General features: G+C 39.1%; 1 protein-coding gene across 1 annotated transcript in view; it reads right to left on the bottom strand.

The window, feature by feature from the left end:
• The window catches only part of unc-104 (kinesin family member unc-104), an 871,528-nt gene that overhangs the window by 382,971 nt on the left and 461,618 nt on the right, over positions 1-26,939 (bottom strand). The window contains exons 4-5 of the mRNA XM_067138474.2: positions 12,027-12,105; positions 2,103-2,272 (exon numbers count right to left, since the gene is read on the bottom strand). Of these exons, the coding sequence (XP_066994575.1) occupies positions 2,103-2,272; positions 12,027-12,105 (249 nt within the window). The remainder of the gene's footprint in view (positions 1-2,102; positions 2,273-12,026; positions 12,106-26,939) is intronic.

The raw sequence follows: 26,939 nt of genomic DNA, 5'->3' as shown, positions 1-26,939 counted from the left end.
GATTATTGAAAAGAAGAAAGCACACAAGCTATACAAAATATCAGGTCTCAATAGTGATTATCAGCATTTCTCAAAATTAAGTAATGAATGCAAGTCTGAATCTAAATCTTGCTATACAATGTATGTCTCCAACTGTGAACGAAATATTACTTCCAATCCACAGAAATTCTGGCAATATCTAAGTTCTAAAAGGTCATGTAATAATATTCCTTCAACAATGCATCTTAATGAAGTTACAGAAGATACCGGAGAAAATATTGTCTATCTTTTTGCTAACCACTTTTCATCTGTTTATTCTTCTTATCAGAATAGTAGTAGTATGTCATATGATTATCCTTTCTCTGTCAATCTATCAGTTATAAACATAAGTAAGGCAGAAATTTACAACAAACTGATATCTCTGGAATTAAAGAAAACTGTAGGACCTGATGGTGTTTCAACTTACCCGCTCAAGTACTGCTCATTTATTTTATGTGAAGCACTCTTTTATCTGTTCAACTTATCATTAAACCAAGGCGTTTTTCCAGTGGAATGGAAGAAAGGATTTGTTAGTCCAGTTTTCAAAAATGGTGATAAAACTGACATAAAACAATATAGACCAGTTATAATTTCTTCTCATATTTCCAAAATTTTTGACTCAATAATTCTTGACAAAATCACACCTCTCTTTAGAAACATCATCATTGATGAGCAACATGGATTTTTTTCAGCGCGGTCAACCTGTATCAATCTTCTTTTATACTATCATTTCCTCTTGGATGCAGTAGAGAACCACTCCCAAGTGGACTGCATTTACACAGACTTCTCAAAACTTTTGACACTGTCGACCACAATATCTTGCTGCAAAAACTAACGGGCTATGGAATTAATGGGCCTCTCCACTCATGGTTTGAATCGTATCTTAAAAATCGCCTGCAGATTGTTAAAATAAGGAATCATTTTTCTGCGCCTATTATTGTTACCAGTGGAGTTCCTCAAGGGTCTGCCCTTACTTTTTCCTCTCTACATAAATGACATTAAAAACATACTTAAGGAATCTGAATTGCTTTTGTTTACTGATGCAAAAAATTTTATGCAAATTAATTGTCCACTTGATTGTTTAAAACTTCAAGAAGATTTACATCATCTGGAAAAGTACTGTATTCAAAATGGGTTGAAACTTAATCATGAGAAATGTGAAATAATATTGTTTTTTTAAAAACAAGAAGAAAAAATCATTTCAGTACAAATTTAGTAATAACATTCTATTTCCTGTTTCACAAGTTAACAACCTTGGTGTTTTATTCAGTTATAACCTATCGTTTAATGAACATATTGAAAATATTTGTAAGAAAGCATTTCAAAGATTGGGTTGCATTACTAGATATTCTAGAGAATTTTCCAACTTAGCTACCCAGCGATTGCTGTATGTATCTATGGTACGCCCTATACTAGAAAACTGTACACCTGTTTGGAACCCTTCTCATCAGACCTCTCTCCATAGATTAGATTCAGTACAACATAAATTTCTTTGTCTATATTCATTTAGAGCAGGATTCTCATATGATAATATTGATTATACATCCCTACAACAGTCCTTAAATCTGCATAGCCTGTCACAATGCTGTGAATTATTGGATACACTTTTCATTTTTAAATTCTTCATTCCTTGGTGAATTGTCCACAACTCCTTGCAAAAATTAACGTATGTACCAGACAGACGCACAAGGTTCAAGAATGCATTGTCTACAAATTGGCATAGAACTAACTACGCATTCAATGGGCCCACTGAACGAATGTCAAGATCTCTAAACAAAGTGGATATTGATATATTTAACTGCTCATTGTCAAAATTTAGAAATCACTTACATAATCTCCAGAACTGACTATTACTTTCCTGTGCTTACTTGTAATATAACCTGTGTATATATCTGTACATATTTTTCTACTTATACTCCATTGAACTTTGTTTTTAGTGTGTTTTGTTTATTCTTCTCTACTGTTATGTAAAATGGTATTACCGTTAATAAAGCATTATTATTATTATTAATAAAAAAACTCCATATTAAATTTTATTTAAAATAATTTCTTGATGCACACAAAAATAATAATACAATTCTCACCTCCACTGAATATTTCAATTCCTCGGTGGTTGTGTTATGTATCCTCCTGAAGAGATCTTGACAAATTTGAGGAATAATTCCAGCTTGACCTTCCTCTTCTTGCCTACCCATCATCGTGTACGACTTTCCCGCTCCAGTTTGACCATACGCAAATATACAAACATTGTACCCTGAAAGAGAATAAATCCAATCAGATATCCAATTCAATTTAGACAACAAATAAGAAACAACAGAGCAATAATGTTCACAATGACAATCTGGAAAAACGAGGAACAAATGTTGAATCAAATACATGATCATGAAAAATAAAAACTCACAATTGTCTGAAATAGTGTTAGAATACTTGTCAATTTTATCCTGCTGCCCTACAGTTGTTTGGAAAGAAAAGGCTGCAGATGGTCATGGTTTCTTTCCGACATACTTCCTGCTGTCACAGTTCTTTCTAGATCATAGCTTTTTTAATGTAATTTTGGGTTAACTTCTGATCATATGATTTTTTCTTTATAACTTGCTTTACATCACACTGACACAGATAGGTCTTACGGCAACGATGGGATAGGAAAGGGCTAGAAGTGGAAAGGAAGCAACTATGGCCTTAATTAAGGAACAGCCCCATCATTTGCCTCAGGGAGTGGAAATGGGAAACCATGGAAAACCATCTTCAGGGCTGGGCTGCCGACAGTGGGGTTCGAACCCACTATCTCCCGAATGCAAGCTGACAGCTACTTGACCCAAACCACACAGCCCCTTGCTCGGACCGATCATATGATAGGACTCTCTCATTAGATAAAACTTGTGAGCTAACAGTCTAACCCACAGTTTTTAATCTACTTAATCCATTCCTCATCTACTTTGCAGTGTAGAAGGACTTTTCTTTACCTCTTACCATGAACTATAGCATAACAACAGATTTGCATGAAATGTGAACCACAGTGTCATGATTTTTCATATGAAAATCTCACATGTATTAACCACACTGTACTTCATAGTTACCTTTGTCTACAGCACTCTCACATCTAATTACTGCATTACCTTCACATACCACTTCCTTGAACTCCAAGCATAGGTAGAAGTTTACCAAGAGACCTGCAGTCTACACAACATTATAGGCTAGCAAAAGGCAAATGATGTGTTCATAACAAATGTTAGAGACCCACAAACCCACCCCTAGATATATATTTACTTTTATAACCTAATATCATAATCCACACCTTCCACAGCTCCACCGCTGCAATTGGCTAAAATTCATGGAATATGGTCACAGACCCAAAATTCAACATAGTTTTCATTACCAACTACCAATCCAAAAAGCTCCATAACAATGTATTTGCTGTTAAACCAATGGTCTAACACAAAACTGTCTGCACTTTACAGGGTCTCACTCCCTCGAGAGGCTCTATGCTATGCACCCTACAAGTGTTAGACCCATGTTGTTTGTTATTAGCCAGAATGTGCGCAGACCAATATCACTAACAATATTTAACAATGGTAGTTAAATTGTTGAAATGCCCTCCTCCTCCTATTCAGTTGCTATTTTTATTGCTAGTCACTGGGTATGAATACCATGAAAAACAGCACATCAACATGTTAGGTTCTATATTACAAGTCATTAATCTCATTTTCGGTCCGTATTGACGTTAGTGATTACATACAATTTACAAAATATACATTTAATGTTAACCTAGTCAATACTTACAATACCACATTTTGTGGTTAAATATTTATAAATAATAGAAAGGTTGTGAACATGTTTCGCCCTTCTTAATGGTCATCATCAGCTCAATGGATAACCTTAAAACAAATAATTACAACTAAGAACGTTTACAATTATTGATCATATAAAATTGGAATGAGATGTTGTGGTGTTAAGTTATTTTCAATATCATGATTAGAAAGTTTGACACGAATGTTACAAACACAAGTTAAAACTATTGTAGTACATTTTTACAATATTGTCTAAAAAATATATATCGGCATTCGTCTGGAATTGAAGTGGATCCTCTTCTTTTAATTTTTGGTGAAAGTCAATGTTATTGTCGTGTTCACCACCAAGTAGATTTGAAGAAAAAGATATGTATAAAACATAATTATGTTCCTATTGTAGAAATTAGGTCAGGAATGAACAATTTGTGTTATTTCTTGAGTTAAATTGGTTAAAACACTTTCAGGTAAGAATACGTTGAAATGGAATATACGTTGAAAATTTATCCGATGTACAAGTTGGAATGGTTAACGCTAAAACAGTAGTCTTCCAGATTGTTGTGTACATCTCAATGGTTAGAATCGAATGCCGTGGAGTGTCTATCTTGTTCTGTTATTAGCGTTAGTCTGACTGTCAGTCAGATTTACCTAATTTCTACAATAGGAACATAATTATGTTTTATACATATCTTTTTCTTCAAATCTACTTGGTGGTGAACACGACAATAACACTGACTTTCACCAAAATTAAAAGAAGAGGATCCATTTCAATTCCAGACGAATGCCGATATATATTTTTTAGACAATATTGTAAAAATGTACTACAATAGTTTTAACTTGTGTTTGTAACATTCGCGTCAAACTTTCTAATCATGATATCGAAAATAACTTTTAACATCACAACATCTCATTCCAGTTTTATATGATCAATAATTGTAAAAGTTCTTAGTTGTAATTATTTGTTTTAAGGTTATCCATTGTGCTGATGATGCCCATTAAGAAAGGCGAAACATGTTCACAACCTTTCTATTATTTATAAATATTTAACCACAAAATGTGGTATTGTAAGTATTGACTAGGTTAACATTAAATGGCTATTTTGTAAATTGTATGTAATGTTAGGTTCTTTCCAAAAAAAGGAATAATCCTACCAATTTGTAGTGGATTCCATGATCGAAGTCTCCACAAACAGCTAATACTGGTAGTTAATTCCACACAGAAAAGTGGAATGTGATTTCTTCACATATCGACAATCCTAGCAGAAATAGATAACATCTTCAGCTGGATAGCAGGGGATTCAGATTCTGAGAGCAATCACATTTCCAGCTCTTTCCCATCTGATAATCACTGTTTTATGATGAACTATCGCTAGAGCTCTTTCTAATGTATAATTTGTTAGTGAGGACTTTTAGTTAGTATTCAGAAGTATTTTTAAGATGACATTCCATGGTCCAATAAATAGAACTGGGCTGAGGGGGTGCATGCAACAATCACAAAAAATTTACAAAGATAGAAACAGAGTGAAATCTGAGAGACAGACACAGGAGAAGATGATGCCCATTATCTAGATCAAAAGTGGTCAGGAGGGCATGAAATCACGTGTGCACTGTTTCTACTGGGCAGGCAATGGGAGACGAGAAGGGTTCAGTGGGGGCAGTTCTGACATTGAATTCCAATGTGTTGTACGAGCATGATTACATTTTTGTCTTGAGGAATAAAGATTCACTAGCAATGTCAAGGCATTCTTTCACAAACAGCCTTGTTAGAGAATGGTCGAAGTTCCTATCCAATTAAGTGATTGATTTTAAAGGTTGTCCTCACAGCACCATCATTTGTAGCATCCTACACATAAGATTGCAGAGTAACAGTAAATAATGATGTTAAAATAAAACACATGCTAACTTACAGATTATTATTTAATATCCAAAAATAATACAGGAATCCTATTTTATTTTTTATTTGTTTTAATGTTGTCAATCTTATGTTAATTTTAAGGACATTTCCTCTAAAGCATTACTTTGTCAATTTATATATCTTTCATCTAAACAGTGTTATGTGGCTGAAGATGTTGATAATATACGAAACATGTACCACTTTTAACCATTAAATTGCCTTAAGCAATCATTGTATCGACTAGGTGGAAAATAAATAAATACTTAATTGTGAATCTATTGAAGTGCGATACGGACCATGAAGCTGATTTTATGTAAGACTACTCCAGTGTCGATAATCTGTATTAAATTTGCAATTAGTTGCAAAAGTTCATTTCCTATAACACTGTTATATGTCTGAGCATCTTTGGTATGGTAGTGTCGTTCAACATTATATATTTTTGATATGACAGAATGCCTACAAAGTATAAATTTACAATGTTCCCCAATATGCACAAAAAGGCATCATTCTTCTCAATGGGATTTGTATGTCGCTTCATATTTACAGGTACATCGTCTCTTCTCCGTTGTGTACACATTCACAATACCACCCACCAGCGACACTAGGCAAGTTACGAGGTTGAGGTTGAGGATGAGCAATATGGCAATGTTCTCTATCTGTAACATGTCTGATGGGATCAGTACCTGGTTTACAAAGCATGCATATACAGTTGCTCAAACAAAGGATGAGCACATGGTACTGTAAAAGTTCTTCGCAGGTACACTTTTCTCAAACAACTGAACCTACAGACGTGTTTGTTTCGGTATCCACAGGGTTTGTATCCATGTGGAAGGTGAATAACACTTGAATTAGAGCTGGCTAGTAGCATGTAGCACTTTCTTTCGCCCTGATGATGGCAGCGACATGGACTCTCCAAGACATCAAAAGCATTAGGGAGCCATACTTATCCACGACCACCGCACAACCTCTCCTACCGCAAAATTGGTCGGAGCAGGGTTTAGTGTGCGTAGATGCCTGTCGATAGCATCTCAGATATGCTCAATAGGATCTTTGGGATTAGGCAAGCATCCTCATGAATGCGGAGTGATCATTAAACCGACTAGCCACAGTTCGGGACCAATGAGACAGTGCATTGTCTTCTTACAGGAAAAGATTCCTTTCAGGAAGCTGAAGGTAAACAAATGGGTGGACGTGATCAGACATCAGGTTCCTATAGTGTTCACCAGTGAGGGATGTTTGCAGATATACCACGGGTCTCATTTCATCAGACGTTAACAGTCCGCATACGAGGATACCACTACCGCTGCTGCAAGATAAGAGGTATGAGAATGCAGCCTAATGTAACCAACGTGCTATCTGCACCCACACATCTATACCCATACATCTATTGTACCATGCGCCCACCTTGTTTGGTGTGGCCACTTCTGATCTAGATGGTCAGAGATACTGAGGTGGTGGTGGTGGTTTTGATTGTTTAAAGAGGAAGTACAACTAGGCATCCATCCTCTATTAACACTAATCAGAGAGAAAAAATGGAATGGATCTGACACTTCAAAAAATGAAGGTATCAGCCAAAGAAAGACAAGGGCCACAAAGGGCGCGAAAATGAAAGACTCCCTAGGCCTCTGAAACCTAATACTGTCGAGTCAGAAATGAACAACAGTTGACCAAGGGAGGTTGGATAGGATAGAAATAAAGTGAGGAGCCTGGCACAAGTAAGAGGAAGCAATGCCAGGACTCAGCTGAGGGCCCTGTGGTTGCCGACCCATGCTCCAAAGTTCAGAGCCCCTGGGGCAAGATACTGAGGTGAGCTGTGAGGCCAGTGTGGAAGAAAATTGCACAAGACAGAGGAATAATGGTAGCAGGTAGGGACCCTCTTCGGAGGCAGCCCTACCCAGGGAGTGGCGCCCCTGCCTATGTGAGTCCCAGAGCACACTGACCCGGTGTGTAACATCTGGTATGGGTCCCAGCTCAGGGTTACGAGTGAAGACCTCAACGGCATCTACAGCGGAGACTGTGGACTTCGGTACGGCGGAGATGGCGGAAGGGGCATACCTGTAGCGTCTGTACTCCAGAGGAGCGGCTATGAAAGGCGTCAGTCTCCATGTTAGAGACGGCCTAATTTTGAACCTGGCAGTAGGTATAAAATGCCTTCGGGTGTGGCAAGCCCATCGTAACAATAGCCTATATGGACAAAGCAGATATGGTGCCTCGGAAAAGGTTAAGGCATCCCCTGCTAAAAGCGACGTGCAGCTCTTCAGGTGCTGGGGGAACTGTGAAAAATGGGCAACCAGCACCAAACTACATCAAAATTGCAACAGTAAATGTACTGACACTGACGGGAAAGACAGAAGAACTGGTTGACTTCATGATAGAAAAAGATATAGCCATACTTGGACTGTGCGAGACCAAGAAGAGGGGTACAGGGGAGATCCCTCTGAGAGAAGGATACAGGCTGTATTACAGCGGAGGACCTGAAGCAAAAAATGGAGTGGCCATCATACTTAGAAGAGAAATCCAAGAATATGTGGAATATACAAAGTACATCAGCGATAGGATGATGATGATGATGAGACCCCAGTTTGAAAATGGCATGAAAGATCTATTTCAGTTGTATGCCCCACAAACTGGTTGCATAGATGAACATCTAGAGGACTTCTTAGAGGAAGTGGAGAGACAGATAGAAGATAAGGAAGTACTATTGATGGGAGATCTAAATGCACAAGTTGGAATGGAAAGACAAGGAAAGGAAGATGTTGTAGGGCCCTTTGGATATGGAAACGTAAATCCAGAAGGCGAGTTGTTGGTGGATTTTTGCATGAGGAATCAAATTATTGTTGGAAACACCTGGTTTAGGAAGAAGAACAGTCAGAAGATTACAAGGTATGGTTGGGGAGACAGACAAACAAAGACTATGATTGATTATATAATCATAGAGAAAGAACACCGGAAGAACCTTGTAGATGTAACAGCCATGCCTGAAGAAGCCTTTGGTGGAGATCATAGAGTTGTGATAGGAAAATTGAAAGTTGGAAAGATTGAAAAACCCCAATTAAGAAGAGAGAAAAGAATTAAAGTATGGAAGTTGAAGGAGAAAAGCATACAAGAAGAATTTCAAAGGGAAATAATACCCTTGGTACCCAGGACAGAGGTGGGGAATGTTGAAGAGGAATGGAAGAGATTTAAGGAAGCACTGGTTGGATGTGCAGAAAAGGTGTGTGGTAGAACATCAGGAAATGTGAAAGACAAAGAAACACACTGGTGGAATGATAGGGTAAAGATTAAAGTGAAGGAAAAGAAAATGGCATGGAAAGCATGGAAAACATCTAAGACTGAAGAAAGTAGAAGAAAATATGTGGAGGCAAAGAATTTGACCAAGAAAGTAGTGGAGGAAGAAAAGAGGAAAAGCTGGGCCTTATTCACACAGAAATTGAGAGATGATACACAGGGCAGCAAGAAATTACTGTATGGTATCTTAAGAAACAAAAAGAGAGATCAAGTAAACACCAGATTTGTGAAAGATGAAGGTGGCATAATTTTAACAAATCCAGAAGAAATAAGAAATAGATGGAGAGAGTATTTTCAGAAGCTACTGAACATAAGAACGGATGACAGTCATTCAATGGACGACCAGAAAAGGCAATTAGTTGATGAAGAAATGGATAAAGAAATTACAATGAATGAAATTGAAATGGCAGTAAGAAAGATGAAGAATGGAAAAAAATGCTGGAATAGATGAAATTTCATTGGAGATGATAAAGGCAGCTGGAGCTGTAGGCCTGCAGTGGACGTATCAGGTTCTCAGGAATGTCTGGGAGAATAAGGAGATCCCTGAGGATTGGTGAAAAGGAATAATCATCCCAATTTTCAAGAAAGGTGATAAGAAAGTTTTGAAGAACTACAGGGGAATTACTCTAATATCCCATGTTGCTAAGATAATGGAAAGGATACTGGAAAGTAGAATAAGGTTGAGGGTTGAGAATCAGATACTGGAAAATCAGTTTGGTTTCAGAAGTGGAAGGTCAACAATAGAGCCCATTTTCATTATGAGACAACTAATGGAAAAGCATTGGGAGTACGGGAATGATATGGTGATGACATTCATTGACATTGAAAAGGCATATGACAGTGTCCCCAGGACGAAAGTTTGGGACAGTCTGGTGCAAAAAGGAATTGGACAGGGATTAATAAAAATGATCATGGCATTGTATAAGGAATGTTGTAGTTGCGTGCAAACACAAGTTGGCAGGACAAGTTGGTTCAAAATAACTAGTGGGCTGAGACAGGGAAGTGTTCTTTCACCAATCCTGTTTACAATAGTAATGGATGACATCATGAGAACTGCAAAAGCAGCATATGGAGGAAGAGAAATGAACATGATGTTATTTGCAGATGATATTGTGATTTGGGGGGAAGACGACAGGAAGGTTCAAGAACATTTGAATGTGGTGAATGGGAAGATCGAAGAATGTGGATTGAAAATAAGTGTAGAAAAGAGTAAAACTCTTGTTATGACTAGAGGGGAGAAAGAAGAGAAAGGTCAGATTAGACTTGCAGACAAGCCCCTGGAAGTAGTGGAAACGTTTAAATACCTGGGGAGTGAATTAATGGAGAATGCTCGACTGGATGGTGAGATTAGTAAAAGGATTCAAGCTGGAAGTTGTTTCTATCATAGTGTAAGAAACATGTTATGGGACAACGATGTGCCAATGGAAGCAAAGGATACTATGTACAAGATGTATTACGTACCCATAACAACTTACGGAGCAGAAACTTGGACAATGAAAAAGAAGGATGAGAGTCGAATACAGGCAGCTGAAATGAAGTTCTTGAGGAGTATGATACAGAAGAGTAAAAGAGACAAAATAAGGAATGAGAAAATCCGGGAAGAAATTGGAGTGGAAAAAATGAATGATAGAATAGAGAAGAGCCGACTAAGATGGTTTAGGCACATAAAGCGAATGAGCGACGAAAGAATGCCAAGAAAGGTGATGGAAATGCAAATCCAAGGAAGGAGAGGCCGTGGATGACCACGATTGAGATGGAAGGATACCATCCAACGCAGCATTATAGAAAGAAACCTGGACTGGGACACAGTGTTGGAGGAGGAGTGGTGAAAGATCGAAGAAAGCGGAGAGGAACCATATTTGCCCCTACCAGGCTACAGCTGGATAAAGGGAAATGATGATGATGATGATGATGATGATGATGATGATGATGATGAGAGGAATAATGAGGAAGATAGGAGAGGTCTTTACCTGAAGAAGAAATGAATAGGCCCAGCATTTCCTACCTTTTTTTTTAAACCAATGACACGCTTTACTGAACACCCAGAATAATTGTGACACACACATTTTTGTAATGTTTAACAATATAAACTTCTACACTTTGTAGTGCCACACATTTGCAGGCATGCAAATGCATTCTTCTAAATGTAAGCAGCACATTGCTTTGAAACAGAGAAAGACAAAGGTAAGTGCTACAATCCCCTCTTATCTGCACTGGATGTCCACAAAAAGAATTTTGTTATTGTTTTTGAACATTCACCTATTAAAATGAATGTGAAGATTGCACTGGTTCTGAATATATAGCCTTATGGTTGTAAGGTCAACACAAAAATCATCTTCAAGATGCACCAGTCTATTCCCCTGTTTAGATTGAACTCTTCATGTCACAAAATGCTGATTCACACGAGTATGACATCAAACATTATTATAGCCCTCTTTGTGATTGTGGGATACTGATTTCATGTGACATCAGGAATGAACTCTACGGATGAAGTTGTGCATATGAACCGACTAAATAGGGGAGTCATGCGAGGAGAGTAGACTACCTAGGAGAAATTTGGAGAGGCACCCCACAGGGCTGCAAGATAAAGGTTGAGAACTTCTGGAGTAGGCTACGATGATTACGACAATGACCAAGATTAATTCATATAATCACGGTATGCTTATCCAGTATGACACTTTAAGAACACTTGGCCAAACTTTTCTTGTGTTTATACTGCAATTCTGTGCTTGAAAACAGTCCCAGTTCTAAACACAGAAGTACGAGTATATACATCATACAAACAAATATGTAATAATTCCTGCACAGCTAATGCCAAACAATGAGAGTCTTAACTATTTCTGTTCTTGTTAAAGTTAGCTGAAACTAAGATATCTGGTGACACTAGTCAACTCAACCCAAGCCATCAGTGCTAGCAGAGAGTGGGCACTCTTTACTTATGCCATAACTTTCTGTGTAACCACACAGAAGAAAATGTTTAAAATCAGCTCAGACTTACGAGAAGTAATTAAAGTTATTTTATAGACTACAGCATATACTAACCTTCAAATGCATGCTGCAACATCTCTTCTCCAATATCTCTATAAACCATAGATTGAGTTGAGAAATTGGGGTCACTGGCCTGAAAAGCAAAAATTAAGCATAAATATAATAACTGTTAGGGTAAATAACAGGGGAGCAGAATGCAGCATATCAAGTAAGAAACTAAGTTCTACTGCAGCAAATAGGCCTATATGTCTGTGTGTAGGCTATGCAAGGAAATTTGAACATTCGACACTGTTTACACCAGCAGATATGAGAGAAATGATCAATACTGTTAGATGAAAGTGTAAACTGATATTCATTATGGTACTTTTAACACTGTTAGTGACTGTTCATCTTGACAAAGAGTAGTCAAAACGTCAGGCTGAGTGGGTCAGAGCACTGGTCTTGGCAGGTTTGGTTCCAGTTCAGACGGATAGTATTTGAAGGTGCTCAAACACGCCAGCCTCATGTCAGTAGATTCAGACCTTTTGGTAAAACAGCCATAGTCATAGTTTAACTCTGAGGAAGCTGAGTAAAGTCTTCATGAAATGTTAAGTTTCCCTTCAGTTTGTCTTGTTTCACATGGCATAGTCCCAAAAGACAAGTGTGCCTGTAACTTTGGGTTAATAATACTTTTGGAAAGCAATTTTAAATGTTTGGTTGTTAAACACTAATGGTAAACAATCAACAATAACCATTCCATTGATACACTCCTCTTTATCTTAGTGGTGTGTGTGTGTGTGTGTGTGTGTGTGTCAAATTTCTTGGGTTCTGGTAAGACATAGAGAATATAGGCTAACCGCAGCTTTGGTGACATCCAGAAAATTTTCTATGTTGTATTTTATGGCATGTTCATATTGAGATACTGATAGATTTCCCAATACCAAAATGGAAAAACACTCTTGTGGTTTTATGAAACTTAATATCATGATCAAAGCCATGGGCCCTCCAATTTTACGTGGAATTCAGAATTTGAACTTCAGTTTATTCATAATTTATTCATGAATAATACCAAGAACAATGTCTACAACTAGACACAGTGATCAAGCATTTCTTGAAAATAGAATATCAAAATACCAGTATGAAGTTGAAAAATCCAGAAAGCATGAAGTGAATACAGTAGGTAATCCTACACTGTGGAAAAAAAAAAAAAAAAAAAAAAAAAAAAAAAAAAAAAAGGCTAATGGTGATCAAAAACTGGCTAGCCCTACTATATGACCCCTTTGAATGAGGTAACATTCACAGCTAATACAGTGTCAGTAGAATAAATAACCTTCCACAGAATTAAATATTACGCTAACGGGACCACAATTTTTGGATGTATTTCTTAGCGACAGCAAGCCTATTCAAGCAACATAGATCCCTTGAAAGTTGCACAATTTTACTTTTGAAATACGCTAATGTTCTAGTCACTCGGACGAAGCTGTGGCTACCGGACATACAAGCTCAGTTTTCAATGAAATGTGGACAGAAACTATTCAGTACCGGAACAGAACATGTTTGTTTCAAGTTTTCAACGACACCCGATGAAATACAAGTACCTATGAGCTTCCAATTAAAATTTGTTCATATCTGAACCTTTTACTCATAATAGTTCATCAGCATAGTTTGGTTTATCTTTGAAACCTCTTTCTCAGTAGCGGCGATTTAGAATTAGACATGGGCGGGCACAAAAATATGTAGATAAAAAGTACCCGGGTCTGAGGGATATAGGGGCGGAACAATAGGAAAGAATAGCTATAAAATGGTAAGTGTGGTAATAATAATAATAATAGTATACAATAAAACTTTCACCAAACGAAGAGTAATTACTCATGTATTACAATTAAATAGAAGTACGGCGTGATTAGCCTATACAATTAAAGAGTCATTTTGTATTTGACTACACACTAACCGAGTAATAAGAAACAGACACTATAGGTGGGCCGGCGTAAGGTTGCACATGACAGCTGCGCACAATGTTGGTCACACTGCAATGGCGCACGAAGCGATGTTGCCGCCGCAACAACAGCTGATTGCAAGACACGTGAGTTTTTAAAAACATGGAAGAAATGTTTTAATATCATCGCGATGATACACAAAACAAATGAAATCCGCCGACAAAAATCGAACTTTCAACTCACCGATTATTTATCACACAAAATGATACGAGATAAATATACTACGAAATTCTTATTATCGCGATGTTAGAAAATACTAAAGAAATCGGTCGACACGAATCTCACTTTGAATACACCAATAAATGTTAGAATAATATATACCGGTACTAACACAAAATATTTCAAGTAAAATCTATAAAATTTACGAAAATTCAGAATCCTTATTTTCATACCTGATTCATACACGTAGAGGCTCGATACCCTCCAGATCACTGCTATCACTACCGTCGCCTTCGTTGTCATTGTCATCATCGTCTAGGCAGATCATCAACTCCTGACAGTCACTGATGATGCCATGTATTGCCATTGTCGAGTTAATGAATGTTGCGACATGGCTAACTTTCTTCATCCACAAAGCCGCATCCATTCGAGCAATACTCTCCCGAAACAGTCCTTCCACTTCAGTAATTGTGAAGGACTTGATATTAGTGCGTACCGGTCAGTGGCGGCTCGTGACAACATTTTTAGGGTGTTCACAACAACATTTTTGTTCATGTCTCAAATCAGCAAAAAATTAACATAGGTACAAAAATTATTTCACTAACAATTCCTTGTACGGTTCCTTCTTCACAAATAATTTGGTAGAACCCCTGTAACCGTGGATAAATTTTATACGAGACTAATTTGTTAGTGTAGAACTAAAGTAAAATGCACAATAACTTTATTACACTGCGAATATTGAAGGATGCGAGCACTATTCTTGGTTTTTAAATAGCACGAACTTCACCTGGGTGTTAGTGTAGAACCAAACAAAACCCCATGGTCTACCAGCTTTTTTGACCGCCATCTTACCGTCAGATAGCTCCTCAATTGTAGCGGACCTCGAACCAGCCCTCAGATCCAGGTTAAAATCCCTGACCTGGCCGGGAATCGAACCCGTGGCCTCCGGGTAAGAGGCAGGCACGCTACCCCTACACCACGGGGCCGGCAGAGTTCTACTGTGTCATACGTTAATTATTCTCGTCTTGGAAATTATAGACAATACTACCGTAGGGAATTCAATACTGGCGTTTTTGTGTGCATGAGAATTTTCATGTTTATTTATTTTTGCACTCAAATGAGCAAGGTCTGTGCACCCAGCTGAATTCCATTCACTTCTTTCTTTGTTGAACAATAAACAGGGCAAACAAAAAAAGCGCGTTCCTAAATCTACAACCACAGAGCCACTTGCGTGTTTCGTACACTTCTCTCTTAAACTTACGCCTATACTCGCGTTTGTCAGTTTTTGTAAATTTTTCGATAATCAAGTCTGGTCTGTTCGGTCCAAGCCTTTTAAATTCTAACTTATCCTGATACGTTAATATTTCACTGGTTAAAATTACCTGAACCGAATTCATTTCCTCTTACACAAAGAATACCATGGTCACAAACCATACAAACACAGAAGCAGAACAGAACACTTAAATTAATTTCACTTGAAAAGATTTTCCAGTCACAAGGTAAAGCAAACTTCTTCCCGCGATTACAAACACGAAGCACCTGTTCACAACGAGCTAGAAAATGCCTATTCAGAATTAGGGTACTAGCGAAATCTGCCTGTAATGTAATGCAATAGTAGTTCCTGGGAGGCTGTGGCTAACCGTAATAGGGGAGGTGGCGGACCCTTGTGGTCAACTGTCATACTGCCACTGGGTTGAGGGTGGCTCTAGACGAGAAGGCACGTACCTTGCCGTGCTCTTCGCTAATGGGAATATCAGTGCAGAAAACCATGACGTCATCTGCTTTGCGCATGCGTATAGTCTTCAGCACAATAGCGCATTATCCAGTGTGCTCGATGCACTGTCAGTCAAAACGAACAACTGTCGGTGTAACGGAGCTTCGATATAAGTCGAGTGTTTTCGATCGATTGTCGAAATCAGGTCGAAAGAAAGGAAAGTTTTAAATTATCCATGAATGCGCAAATATGTATTAAAACTGGGTGTTCACGTGCTCCTGTGCTCCTGAGAGCCCACCGCCACTGGTACCGGTACGTAATGTTTTACTTCACCCCATACCGTACCAATTCATTGAGGTTGAAGTGACAGTGGTACGGCAACAACCTAATAACCTCGTGCCCTTGTTCCTTCGCTACCTCGTCGACTAATTTAGTCATACACATATGCGCCGGGATATTTCTTTACTGCAGCCATTCCACTAACAGTTCTTTACTGATGCTCAAAGGAGGGGTCTTGTTCATTATTACGGAGTGGTAAGGTACATTGTCCATAACAATGACAGAAGGGACTTTGAGCTGTAATCATCGTACGGTACCGTCTTTTCCTATTGCATCAGCCTGGAAATAATTAATTCCTGTTACAGGAGATAGCTTAATTCGTTTCTTCCCGAAGTGCTGTGAAATAAGTCCCTACTATCAGCCCCGTTTCCGCTACTGCTATGTACCCCAGTCCCTTTTTACTTCTATTCTTGGAGGCGGACACCTCTCTGAATAACAGTACGCTTTGAAAGCCCTAATGTTTGACGTATGCGTTCCACAACATGATCTGCAGGAACAGAGAGACGGCTGTACAAGCGTACGAATTTCCTCTCCCTCTCATAAAACTCGCGAGTTCTCCGCACTAATTCTAATGCCTGACTATTAAGGGACACACCGCCACGGCGCAAAGAATTATCACTTCGCGTTTCATGACTATGTTGTCGTTTCCGAGACATCGCACTGCATTCGTTAAAATGAAACTTCACAGTTATCTCACAATGAAAACAAAACTTTCATAAACGCGCGAATCACACCTGACCACGTGCTAGCGACGACAGACATAACGGCAACACTTCAACGTGGTAGTCAAGCTAGTTATAGATGGCACCACTATACTACCCATATTGCCAACAACAATCAACTGAAAATAGTTCCTATTTATTTTGTGGCTCGCTTAAACCTTATAACATTTTTAAATGTTCATATTTGTGTAAGAAAAGATTATAAGCACTGTACGGAATTAAATACGAATTAACATGAATAAAATGCGTAACTATATATGACATATAAAAAGTAGTAGATTGGTGATTCTGATTGACGGGTGACATTCTTCATTTCATTTTTTCAGTGGTGCCAACATGACTTACAACTGTCAAGTGCAACCTTGTGCCGGCCCACCTATAGACAGAACTGAATAGACACGCTGAGTGAGATTGCCAGAGTGACGAATGCGCGCGGTAAGCGGGTGACCTTGGCAAAAATATACCCCTGCTACCCGTCGTCGTAGAACATGCTACACATTATCATCATTTAGACTTTCACGGCCCGTGTAACTATTTATGAGGTATATTTTTGGGCTTATGCCCTGTAATTAATTATAAAAACACACTCAACGCGTTTCGAAAGGAACCTTGCCTTTCATCAGGAGACACAGAGAAAATGAAACGACGGGCATAACAGGTTGCTAGGAGAAAGCAACAAGGAACTTGAACTGGTGCCCTAAGATGTAAACGGGACGCCATTTTAGCCCCAGATAGAGACAACGAATGGCAACAGTAAAGCATTACTCTCTAATGGTTCTGATAATAGGTAGCCATGATTCACTAAGGTTGTAGCCTGCATCGCGGTTGAAATTATCTGGGTGTTTACGTATTTCAACCGCCTCCCTGATAATTCTTGGGCGATATTGCTTTATACGGGCAAGAACATCCACTTCTTGGAACAAAACATCATGACAAGGTGTTAAGGCATGATCAGCAACAGCTGATTTATCAGGTTGGTTGAGTCTGATACATCTGGTATGTTCTTTGATGCGAGTACATACCGTTCTTGAAGTCTGCCCAATATAAACCTTGCCACAAGTACAGGGAACTCTGTAGATACCAGGTTGTTGCAATTTAGGCAAACTATCCTTAGTTGGTCGCAGGAGTTGCCTAATCTTAATTGATGTTCCAAAAACAGTTCGTGCATGGTACCTACGTAAGATTTTAGCAATACGATCCGTCGTGTTATGTATGTAAGGTAGGTATGCAGTTCCTTTTACATCTTTTTTCTTAACAGACGTCCGATTATGTGTCAATTTAAGAGCCGTTGAGATCAAAGCTCTGCTGTAACCGTTGTTCTCAAAGGTAGTTCTCAAGGTGTTAATTTCCTCTTGTAGAGCTGACACTTCACAAATCCCTGGAGTATGTATAGGTACTTTAAGGCAGAAACAGGTTCCAAGAAGGACATTCCAGGAATAATTAATGAACAAGGGGAGTGTGTATGCGAGGATCTTCAAAAGGCAGAAGTATTCAGTCCTCCCGAAGGTATCACCACCTTGACGAAGGCAAAATATATTTTGCCGGGTGTTTATTGGAGGCTTGCGTGGTCAAATGATCCTTAGAGCTATGCCGGCGGGAGTATCTGCTCCTGGTAGGGCCACCCAAGCCGGACAGGTCTAAGGTGATGATCCAGACTAAGAGTGATACCCTGGTCCTCCAGGTTGGCGGTTGAGCGTAGGGTTAACTCCCCTACCTCGTAAAAAAAGAACTGTTACGGATACCTTAAGAATGAATAAAGCAGGACTGGAAAACTTGGTGACGAACCGGCGAGAAAAACGGCTAAAGAGAAGGAATAAGGATATTATATTAGCAACGTGGAATGTTAAGACATTGAAGAGACCTGGCAAGTTGAAAGAATTAAGGAATGAAATGGATAAGTATGGAGTGAAAATAGCAGCTCTACAGGAACTGAGATGAAAAGGGCAAGGGATTATGATGTCTGGACAACATGTCTTGATGTACATTGGAGAAAAAGCAGGCAGTTTTATTTATTTTTTTAGCGTATGATGAATACAATATTATTTACAATATATACAACTACCATCTCAAGCTCGTAACTAAAGTTCCATGTCAAAATTTAATAGCCAGAGAAGAGCTTCGTTTGAGACACAGTCCTCAATAGAGCCTCTGTAACTACGCAAAGAACACTCAAATGCAAGGTGTTCCACTGTCTGTTCCCCTTGTCCGCAGTCACATTGCGGTGATGTCTTCCATCCCCATTTGAAGAGAGTGGCTCCACATCTACCTTGGCCGGTCCTAATTCGATTTAGCATCCTCCACTGCCGTCTGGGAAGAGAAAAACCATCTGGGCACTTGCATGGGTTCTCAATGATGTGGTGATGTGGTAATGCGGATTGCTGTTGCCATTGTTCTTTCCAGGCGTCCGATACATTAAAGGAGGTGTCCTGTAAATTCATTGCAGTACGCCAAGAAGGGTGTCTGGATTTCAGTCGTTTAGCTGGGGAAGCTGCTATGTCAGAATGAATAGGAAGGTGAGGATTGTTTTCAATTTTCTTCCACAAGTTAAGCAGTGACTGTGATCTTCTTAGGGATGGAGGTGGTATGTGGCTTAGGGTGGGAAGCCAGTGTGTGTTAGTTGGTCGGATGCATCCTGTAATGATACGCATTGCTTGGTTCAGCTGGGTGTCTACTAATCCAGTGTGAGCACTGTTAAGCCAGGTAGAGCAGCAATATTCAGCGACGGAATAAGAGAGTGCAAGAGCAGTGGATCTCAGGACTTGGGCATTAGCACCCCAGGATGTACCTGCCAGCTTTTGGAGGATGTTATTTCTGGTCTTGATCTTGGCTGACACATTATAGAGGTGATTCTTGTAGGTCAAGGACCTGTCCAGGGTGACTCCCAGGTATTTTGGGTTACTACAATACTGTAGATTCTCTCCTTTGAATGGTATGGTTGGTTTGTACCCAGCACTTCTATTCCGCAAATGGAAGGTAGACACAACAGTTTTCTTGGGGTTTGGTCTAAGGTTGTTGTGATAAAAGTAACTGTCTAGAATCTTTAAGTCTGATGTAAGCGTCAACTCAGACTCATCGAAGCGTTGATGTTGGGCAACCAATGCGATGTCATCTGCATAGATGAATTTTCTGGATTTAGTTACAGGAAGGTCATGTGTGTACAGGTTGAATAGAAGAGGGGCCAATACAGAGCCCTGAGGGAGTCCGCCATTTATCTTATGTACTTTACTTCTGGAGTCTTCGGAAAAAATCTGGAAGTACCTATTACTCAGCATGTTACTGAGTAATGTGGAGAGTTTCAGACAAGGGATGATGCTGATAAATTTGAGAAGGAGCTTATCTTGCCACACGGTGTCATATGCAGCTGTCAGATCTAAGAAGACGGCCGTGCTTACCATTTTGTTCTCAAATCCATTTTCAATATGGGTAACTAGTGCTAAAACCTGTTCTTCACATCCTCGTCCAGGTCTAAATCCAGCTTGCTCGACTGGAATATGCTGGTTTATTGTCGCAAAAATCCTGTTATATATCAGCCTTTCCATAAGCTTCATTGTAACACTGAGTAGTGCTATTGGCCGGTAACTCTCAACTTTTGTTGGGTCCTTAGATGTTTTCAATACAGCTATTATTTTTGTTTTCTTGAAGACTGAAGGTAGGTTACCTGTCTCTAGTATGTTTGTGAAGAAGTTAGTAAGCCATTTAGCAGCAGCTGGTCCAAGATGAAGAAGGAACTCTGGATATATACCATCAGCGCCTGCCGCTTTGCCAGGTTTTAGACTTTCTAAGGCCTGCTTAGTTTCTTGTAGTTGAAATGGGGCAGAGAATTCAGAGGATCGTTGAGCCGAATGTTTCTTTTCCTTCAGGAGGTGCTTTACGTGCCTTCTACGATGCTTTTCAACTGAGACCTTTGAGGTACAGATCATATGCTTGGCCATGTCGTCTAGACTGATGCTTGTTTTCGGTCTAATTTTGCTATTTGGTGTGTCCAATTTCCTGATCAGGCTCCAAGCTTCTCTGCTGGAGTGAGTGAAGTCTAGGGACTCTACTGTTTCTTGCCAAATTCTCTTCCTATTTTCATCTAGGGATTGTAACAGTTCCGAAGCTGTATCTGGGTCACCATTGGCCTCAAATTCTTTGAAAAGCCTTTCACTCTCCTCGTTCCAGCCGGGGATGTATTGTTTACGATATCCTCTTGGGATACATCGTTTTGCTGCACTTTTAACCACACCGATGAATCTGCTGTAGTTACTATGAATAGGTCTTATCCATCGCAGGTTGGAGTCAATCTGTTTAGAAAATTCTTCCCAATTGGCTTTTTTAAAATTCCATCTCTTTTTCGGGCAGGAGTGAACGATGGGCACAAGCAATCCAGACTGGATAATTATTGGTCTGTGCTGACTGTGAGGAAATTTGTTGAGCACTGTGCGTCGTATGTTGCTGAGTGGGTGTTGTGACTGCGTTACAAAACAGAGATCCGGGGTGTATTCTTTGTTCCATCGTGCAGAAGAGAAGGAAGCCTTATCCTTGGCATCATAGATAAGCTTAAGGTTTTCAGTTTCCATCCAGTCAGTGAGCTTTTCCCCATTACTGTCATTCTCTTTGTATCCCCATAGTGTGTGATGGCTGTTGAAGTCGCCTGCAATTATACTTGGATTTTGCAGAGATGGAATTGGTGGAGACGGCCAGGGAGTTCCAGGAGGTTTATATACGTTAACTACTGTCAAATCGCAAACTTTGATTGAGGTAGTAAATATTTCATTATCTGAGAAGGATGGCAAGACTTGATAGTGGGTAATATCACTCCTCACATAGGTGGCAATCCCATACTTTGCGTGATTAACTGCGGACACTAATTTAAATCCTGGAATTCTCCCTCTGGATTGCAGCTGGAGATCATTTTCCGTGTGGGTTTCTTGAAGCAGGATGATATGAGTCTGGTGTTCTTTGAGAATCTTTGCTAGGTGTTCACACTTTGCTCTGCTTATGCCCTCGATGTTAAGCTGGCATATTTTCATTGAAGGGCCAATGTTACGAACTTGAGGGCCCTGAGAAGGGCCTCTAGGTGTGATTCTTCTCCATTTTCCTTGACCGGGAGGTCGTATAGGACAGTTCGGTCTCATCTTATTCTGATGTTGCTCACTTAGCACCACCCGGGGGACATGTGTAGGGTAATTTAAGGTTAAACCTACGGACATGAGCAACAGTGGTCCCCCAGCAGGCAGTAATGGCACAGGATTCCTCATACATAAGTCGGTAAAGCAAAGCGTGATCAACTTTACTCCAGTCAATGATAGGATGTGCTCTGTGAGAATTAGGGTAAAATTCGTCAACGTAACTGTGTTTTGTGTGTACGCCCCTACTGAGGAGGCAGAAGATGAGAAGAAAGATGCATTTTATACTAAATTGGAGGAAGAAATTAATAAAGTTCAAAGGCATGATGTGAAAATTATCCTTGGAGATTTAAATGCAAAAATTGGAAGAGAAGAGGTGTACAAACACTTAGTAGGGAAAGAAAGCCTGCATGAAGTAAGTAATGATAACGGATTGAGATTGATTGATTTTGTGAGTGGAAAGCAGATGATAATTAAAAGTACTTGGCATCCTAGGAAAAACATTTACAAGGAGACCTGGATTTCACCAGATGGTGTGACAAGAAATCAAATAGACCATGTTATAATAGACAGTCGACATGCATCAGATATTATGGATGTTAGAAGCTGCAGAGGTGCTGATGCAGATACAGACCACTATCTTGTTAGAGTCAAGTACAGACAAAAAATAGATTTGGCAAGAACGGAAAAAGTAACAAGAAAGGCAAAGCACAATATTGAAGGTCTAAAAAATGAGGAATTGCAAGAGAAATACAAAAAGAAAATGGCTGAATCTTTGGAAATAAAAAGGGAATTATGGGAGAAAGGAGAAGTGGAAGATAAATGGGAGATACTGAAAACAACTATCAGTGAAGTTGCAGATAGTACCCTGGGAAAGAAGAAATTGGTAAAGAGAGCAGAATGATTTGATGAGGAATGTTCAACATTAATCCAAGACAGGAATGATGCTAGGAACAGAATGCTTCAAAGGAGAACAAGACAAACAGTAGAAGAGTATAGAGAGAAACGAAGAAGAGCAGATAAGATATGTAGATATAAGAAAAGAGCTTTTGAAAGAAAGAGAATCGAAGAACTGGATGAAATGAAGGATAGAAACGAGGTACGAAAGTTCTATGAAAGAACAAAAGACCTTAAGAGAGGATTTCAACCAAGAGCTGTTTTCTTCAAGGATAAAGATGGAAACCTTCTGGGTGATAAAACCAAAGTGCTTGGAAGATGGCAGGAGTATTTTTACGAGTTACTCAATGGAAATAATGAAGATGATAGAGAGGAGGAAAATATAAATGTTGATGAGGAAGAAAGAGAATTGGAAGAGGAATCAGTAAAACAGCCAGACTTAGAAGGGATCAAAGCTGCAATTAATGCATTAAAAAATAATAGAGCCCCAGGTGAAGATGGAATGGAGTCAGAGCTGTTGAGATATGGGGGAGAGGGAATAGAAAAGGCTGTTTATGAATTGATTAAGGAGGTTTGGACAAAGGAGGAAATACCCAAGGATTGGACATTGGGTATAATTTACCCAATACATAAAAAGGGAGACAAGACAGTATGTGGAAATTATAGAGGGATCACCTTGCTGGATGGAACGTGTAAGGTTTTTGGTAAGGTACTAGCCTTAAGATTGGAATTATGGATGGAAAGAATATTAGGGGATTACCAAGCAGGTTTTAGAGAACATCGCTCTACTCTGGATCAGATATTTATATTACGACAAGTGCTAGAGAAATTTTATGAATATGACAAACAGCTACATCAGCTGTATGTGGATTTTAAACAGGCATATGACAGTCTAGACAGGTGTTAAATTTACAAGATTATGAAAGAATTTGGAATCCCAAGGAAATTGATTAGATTAACAAAAATGACTTTGAAAACAACAGTATGCAAGGTGAGAGTGGAGCAAGATCTGTCAGAGGAGTTTTTAGTGGAGAGAGGACTAAGACAGGGAGATGTGCTTTCCACACTGCTTTTTAACGTAGCATTGGAAAAAGTAATTCGTCAATTGCCCATCAACCCAGAGGGAACCATTTTGAACAGATTAGTACAAGTGATAGCATATGCTGATGATGTAGCAATAATTGCAAGAAATAAAAGAGCTCTTGAAGAGAGCTACTCAATATCAGAAGAGAAAGCACGGGACCTAGGACCAGAAGTGAATATAAACAAAACAAAATATATGAAGATGGAAGATACAGAGGGAGTAAGAGGAAGGACCCCACTAAGATTAAATGGGAAGGAATATCAAAGAGTCACATCTTTCAAATATCTAGGTTCTATAATAACAGAGGACAATAAAACCTCCGTGGAAATACAGGAGAGGATAACAAGTGAAAACCGATGCTTTCACGCCTTGCAAAATATGTTTAAATCCAGGAATGTCAGCAGGAATACAAAAATTAAAATATATACAACAGTACTAAGACCAATAGTTATGTATGGATCAGAATGCTGGGTGATGACCTCCAGAGAAGAACAGTGGCTGTTACGGTGGGAAAGGAAGATATTGAGAAAGATATTCGGTGCAGTAAGAGAGCAGGATGGGTGGAGAATGACGACAAATGTAGAGCTGCAAGGACTGTTTGGCCAGCCAGATATTGTTACTAAAATTAAGCAGGGAAGAATTAGGTGGGCCGGTCATGTTCAGAGAATGGCAGAAACCTGCACCGTTAAAAAGGTGTTTATAGGGAAACTTGATGGAAGGAGGAGGAGAGGAAGACCCAGGAAAAGATGGATTGATGATGTTGAGGATGACCTTAGAAAGTTAGGAGTTAAACGTTGGAGAAGAAAAGCTGAGGACTGAGATGAATGGAGGCAGGTGATAAAGGAGGCCAAGGACCTACAAGGACTGTAGCGCCGACCAGTAAGTAAGTAAGTAAGTAAGTAAGTAAGTAAGTAAGAAGTATTCAGTCAGCAGTATGTAAAGATTGTTGGTTACAAGGATAATGTCCAGATAGAGGAGGCGACTAATACTAAAGAAGTATTAAAATTTACCTATGACAGCAATGACATTTACAGTAAGATACAACGGTTACAGCAGAGCTTTGATCTCAACGGCTCTTAAATCGACACATAATCGGACGTCTGTTAAGAAAAAAGATGTAAAAGGAACTGCTTACCTACCTTACATACATAACACGACGGATCGTATTGCTAAAATCTTATGTAGGTACCATGTACGAACTGTTTTTGGAACATCAATTAAGATTAGGCAACTCCTGCGACCAACTAAGGATAGTTTGCCTAAATTGCAACAACCTGGTATCTACAGAGTTCCCTGTACTTGTGGCAAGGTTTATATTGGGCAGACTTCAAGAACGGTATGTATTCGCATCAAAGAACATACCAGATGTATCAGACTCAACCAACCTGATAAATCAGCTGTTGCTGATCATGCCTTAACACCTGGTCATGATGTTTTGTTCCAAGAAGTGGATGTTCTTGCCCGTATAAAGCAATATCGCCCAAGAATTATCAGGGAGGCGGTTGAAATACGTAAACACCCAGATAATTTCAACCGCGATACAGGCTACAACCTTAGTGAATCATGGCTACCTATTATCAGAACCATTAGAGAGTAATGCTTTACTGTTGCCATTCGTTGTCTCTATCTGGGGCTAAAATGGCGTCCTGTTTACATCTTAGGGCACTATTGCAAGTTCCTTGTTGCTTTCTCCTAGCAACCTGTTATGCGTCGTTTCATTTTCTCTGTGTCTTCAGATGAAGAAAGGCAAGATTCCTTTCGAAACGCGTTGAGTGTGTTTTTATAATTAATTACAGGGCATAAGCCCAAAAATATACCTCATGAATGCTACACATTGCCTCGCGGGTTTCTACTACTTGCTGTGGAGCTGTACAATTCGGACAGCCGGACAAACATTTTGTGCGTATTTTCGCGAAATATTTGTCTTAATAATTACTGTACATTAAAGGAAAGACTTAGCGGAAAAGACAACAGAGTTTGTACAAGTTGCTTTCTTTATAATTCTAATTCCTAGCTTCAGGCGGATAAAATTGCTTCCCCCCCCCCCCCACAAAGCGACTGTCCCCTTAATCGCCACTGCTCTTTCTGAATATGAAATTAACTGAGGTTGGAATTCACGCGAATTTATTATACTTTGGATGCCCGAAGACAAAGAGTACATAATACAGTTAATACTAATATAAAAAATGGTTGTAAAGTACTCGAGAAAGTATTAAAGTAATTTCGCTCTTACTCTATGAAGACACAGAAATCTCACTAAAGAATAATTTCATAACTACAGTTCGTAAACTCTGATATTTGACATCTCCACAGACTTCGGTAGTACCGGTATTAGAAATCTAGGGACATCTCAAGCGTTATATTTTATGTACCGGTACTGGTTATAAGAATGAAAACAGTGGCATGTGAAAGACATTGTTTGTAAATACGAGTTGCAGTTAGGAAATACACAAACACGGATGTTCAATACCTTGATTCATTCCTATCAATTAACTGCATTCACCTTGTAAGGTAGAAAGTGCAAAGGGCAATGACAGACTGTTCTATGGAAATAGTGGTAATTAAAAATAAATGTCAAAGAAAGTAAAAGTAAAATTAGGACTGTTACGCAGTACCATATGGCTGATAAAACAGGCATGAGGGAGTTTTTAATAAGTAACTATGATCGGTGGAAAACGGTAAATAAAAATGTAAACAGACTCTGGGATTGGTTTAAAGCAATTGTTGAGGAATGTGAAAATAGGTTTGTACCCTTAAAGGTGGTAGTGAATGGTAAAGATCCACTAAATTATAACAGGGAAGTAAAGAAACTAAGAAGGAGGTGCAGGTTGTAAAGAAATAGAGTTAGAAATGGCTGTGGAAGTGAGGAGAAATTGAAGAAACTTACTAGGAAATTGAACCTAGCAAAGAAGTCAGCAAAGGATAACATGATGGCAAGCATAATTCGTGGCCACACTAATTTTAGTGA

This window comes from Anabrus simplex, chromosome 1 (genome assembly GCF_040414725.1).
Source record: "Anabrus simplex isolate iqAnaSimp1 chromosome 1, ASM4041472v1, whole genome shotgun sequence".
Classification (NCBI taxonomy): domain Eukaryota; kingdom Metazoa; phylum Arthropoda; class Insecta; order Orthoptera; family Tettigoniidae; genus Anabrus; species Anabrus simplex.
This window is presented reverse-complemented; position numbering and strand designations above follow the sequence as displayed.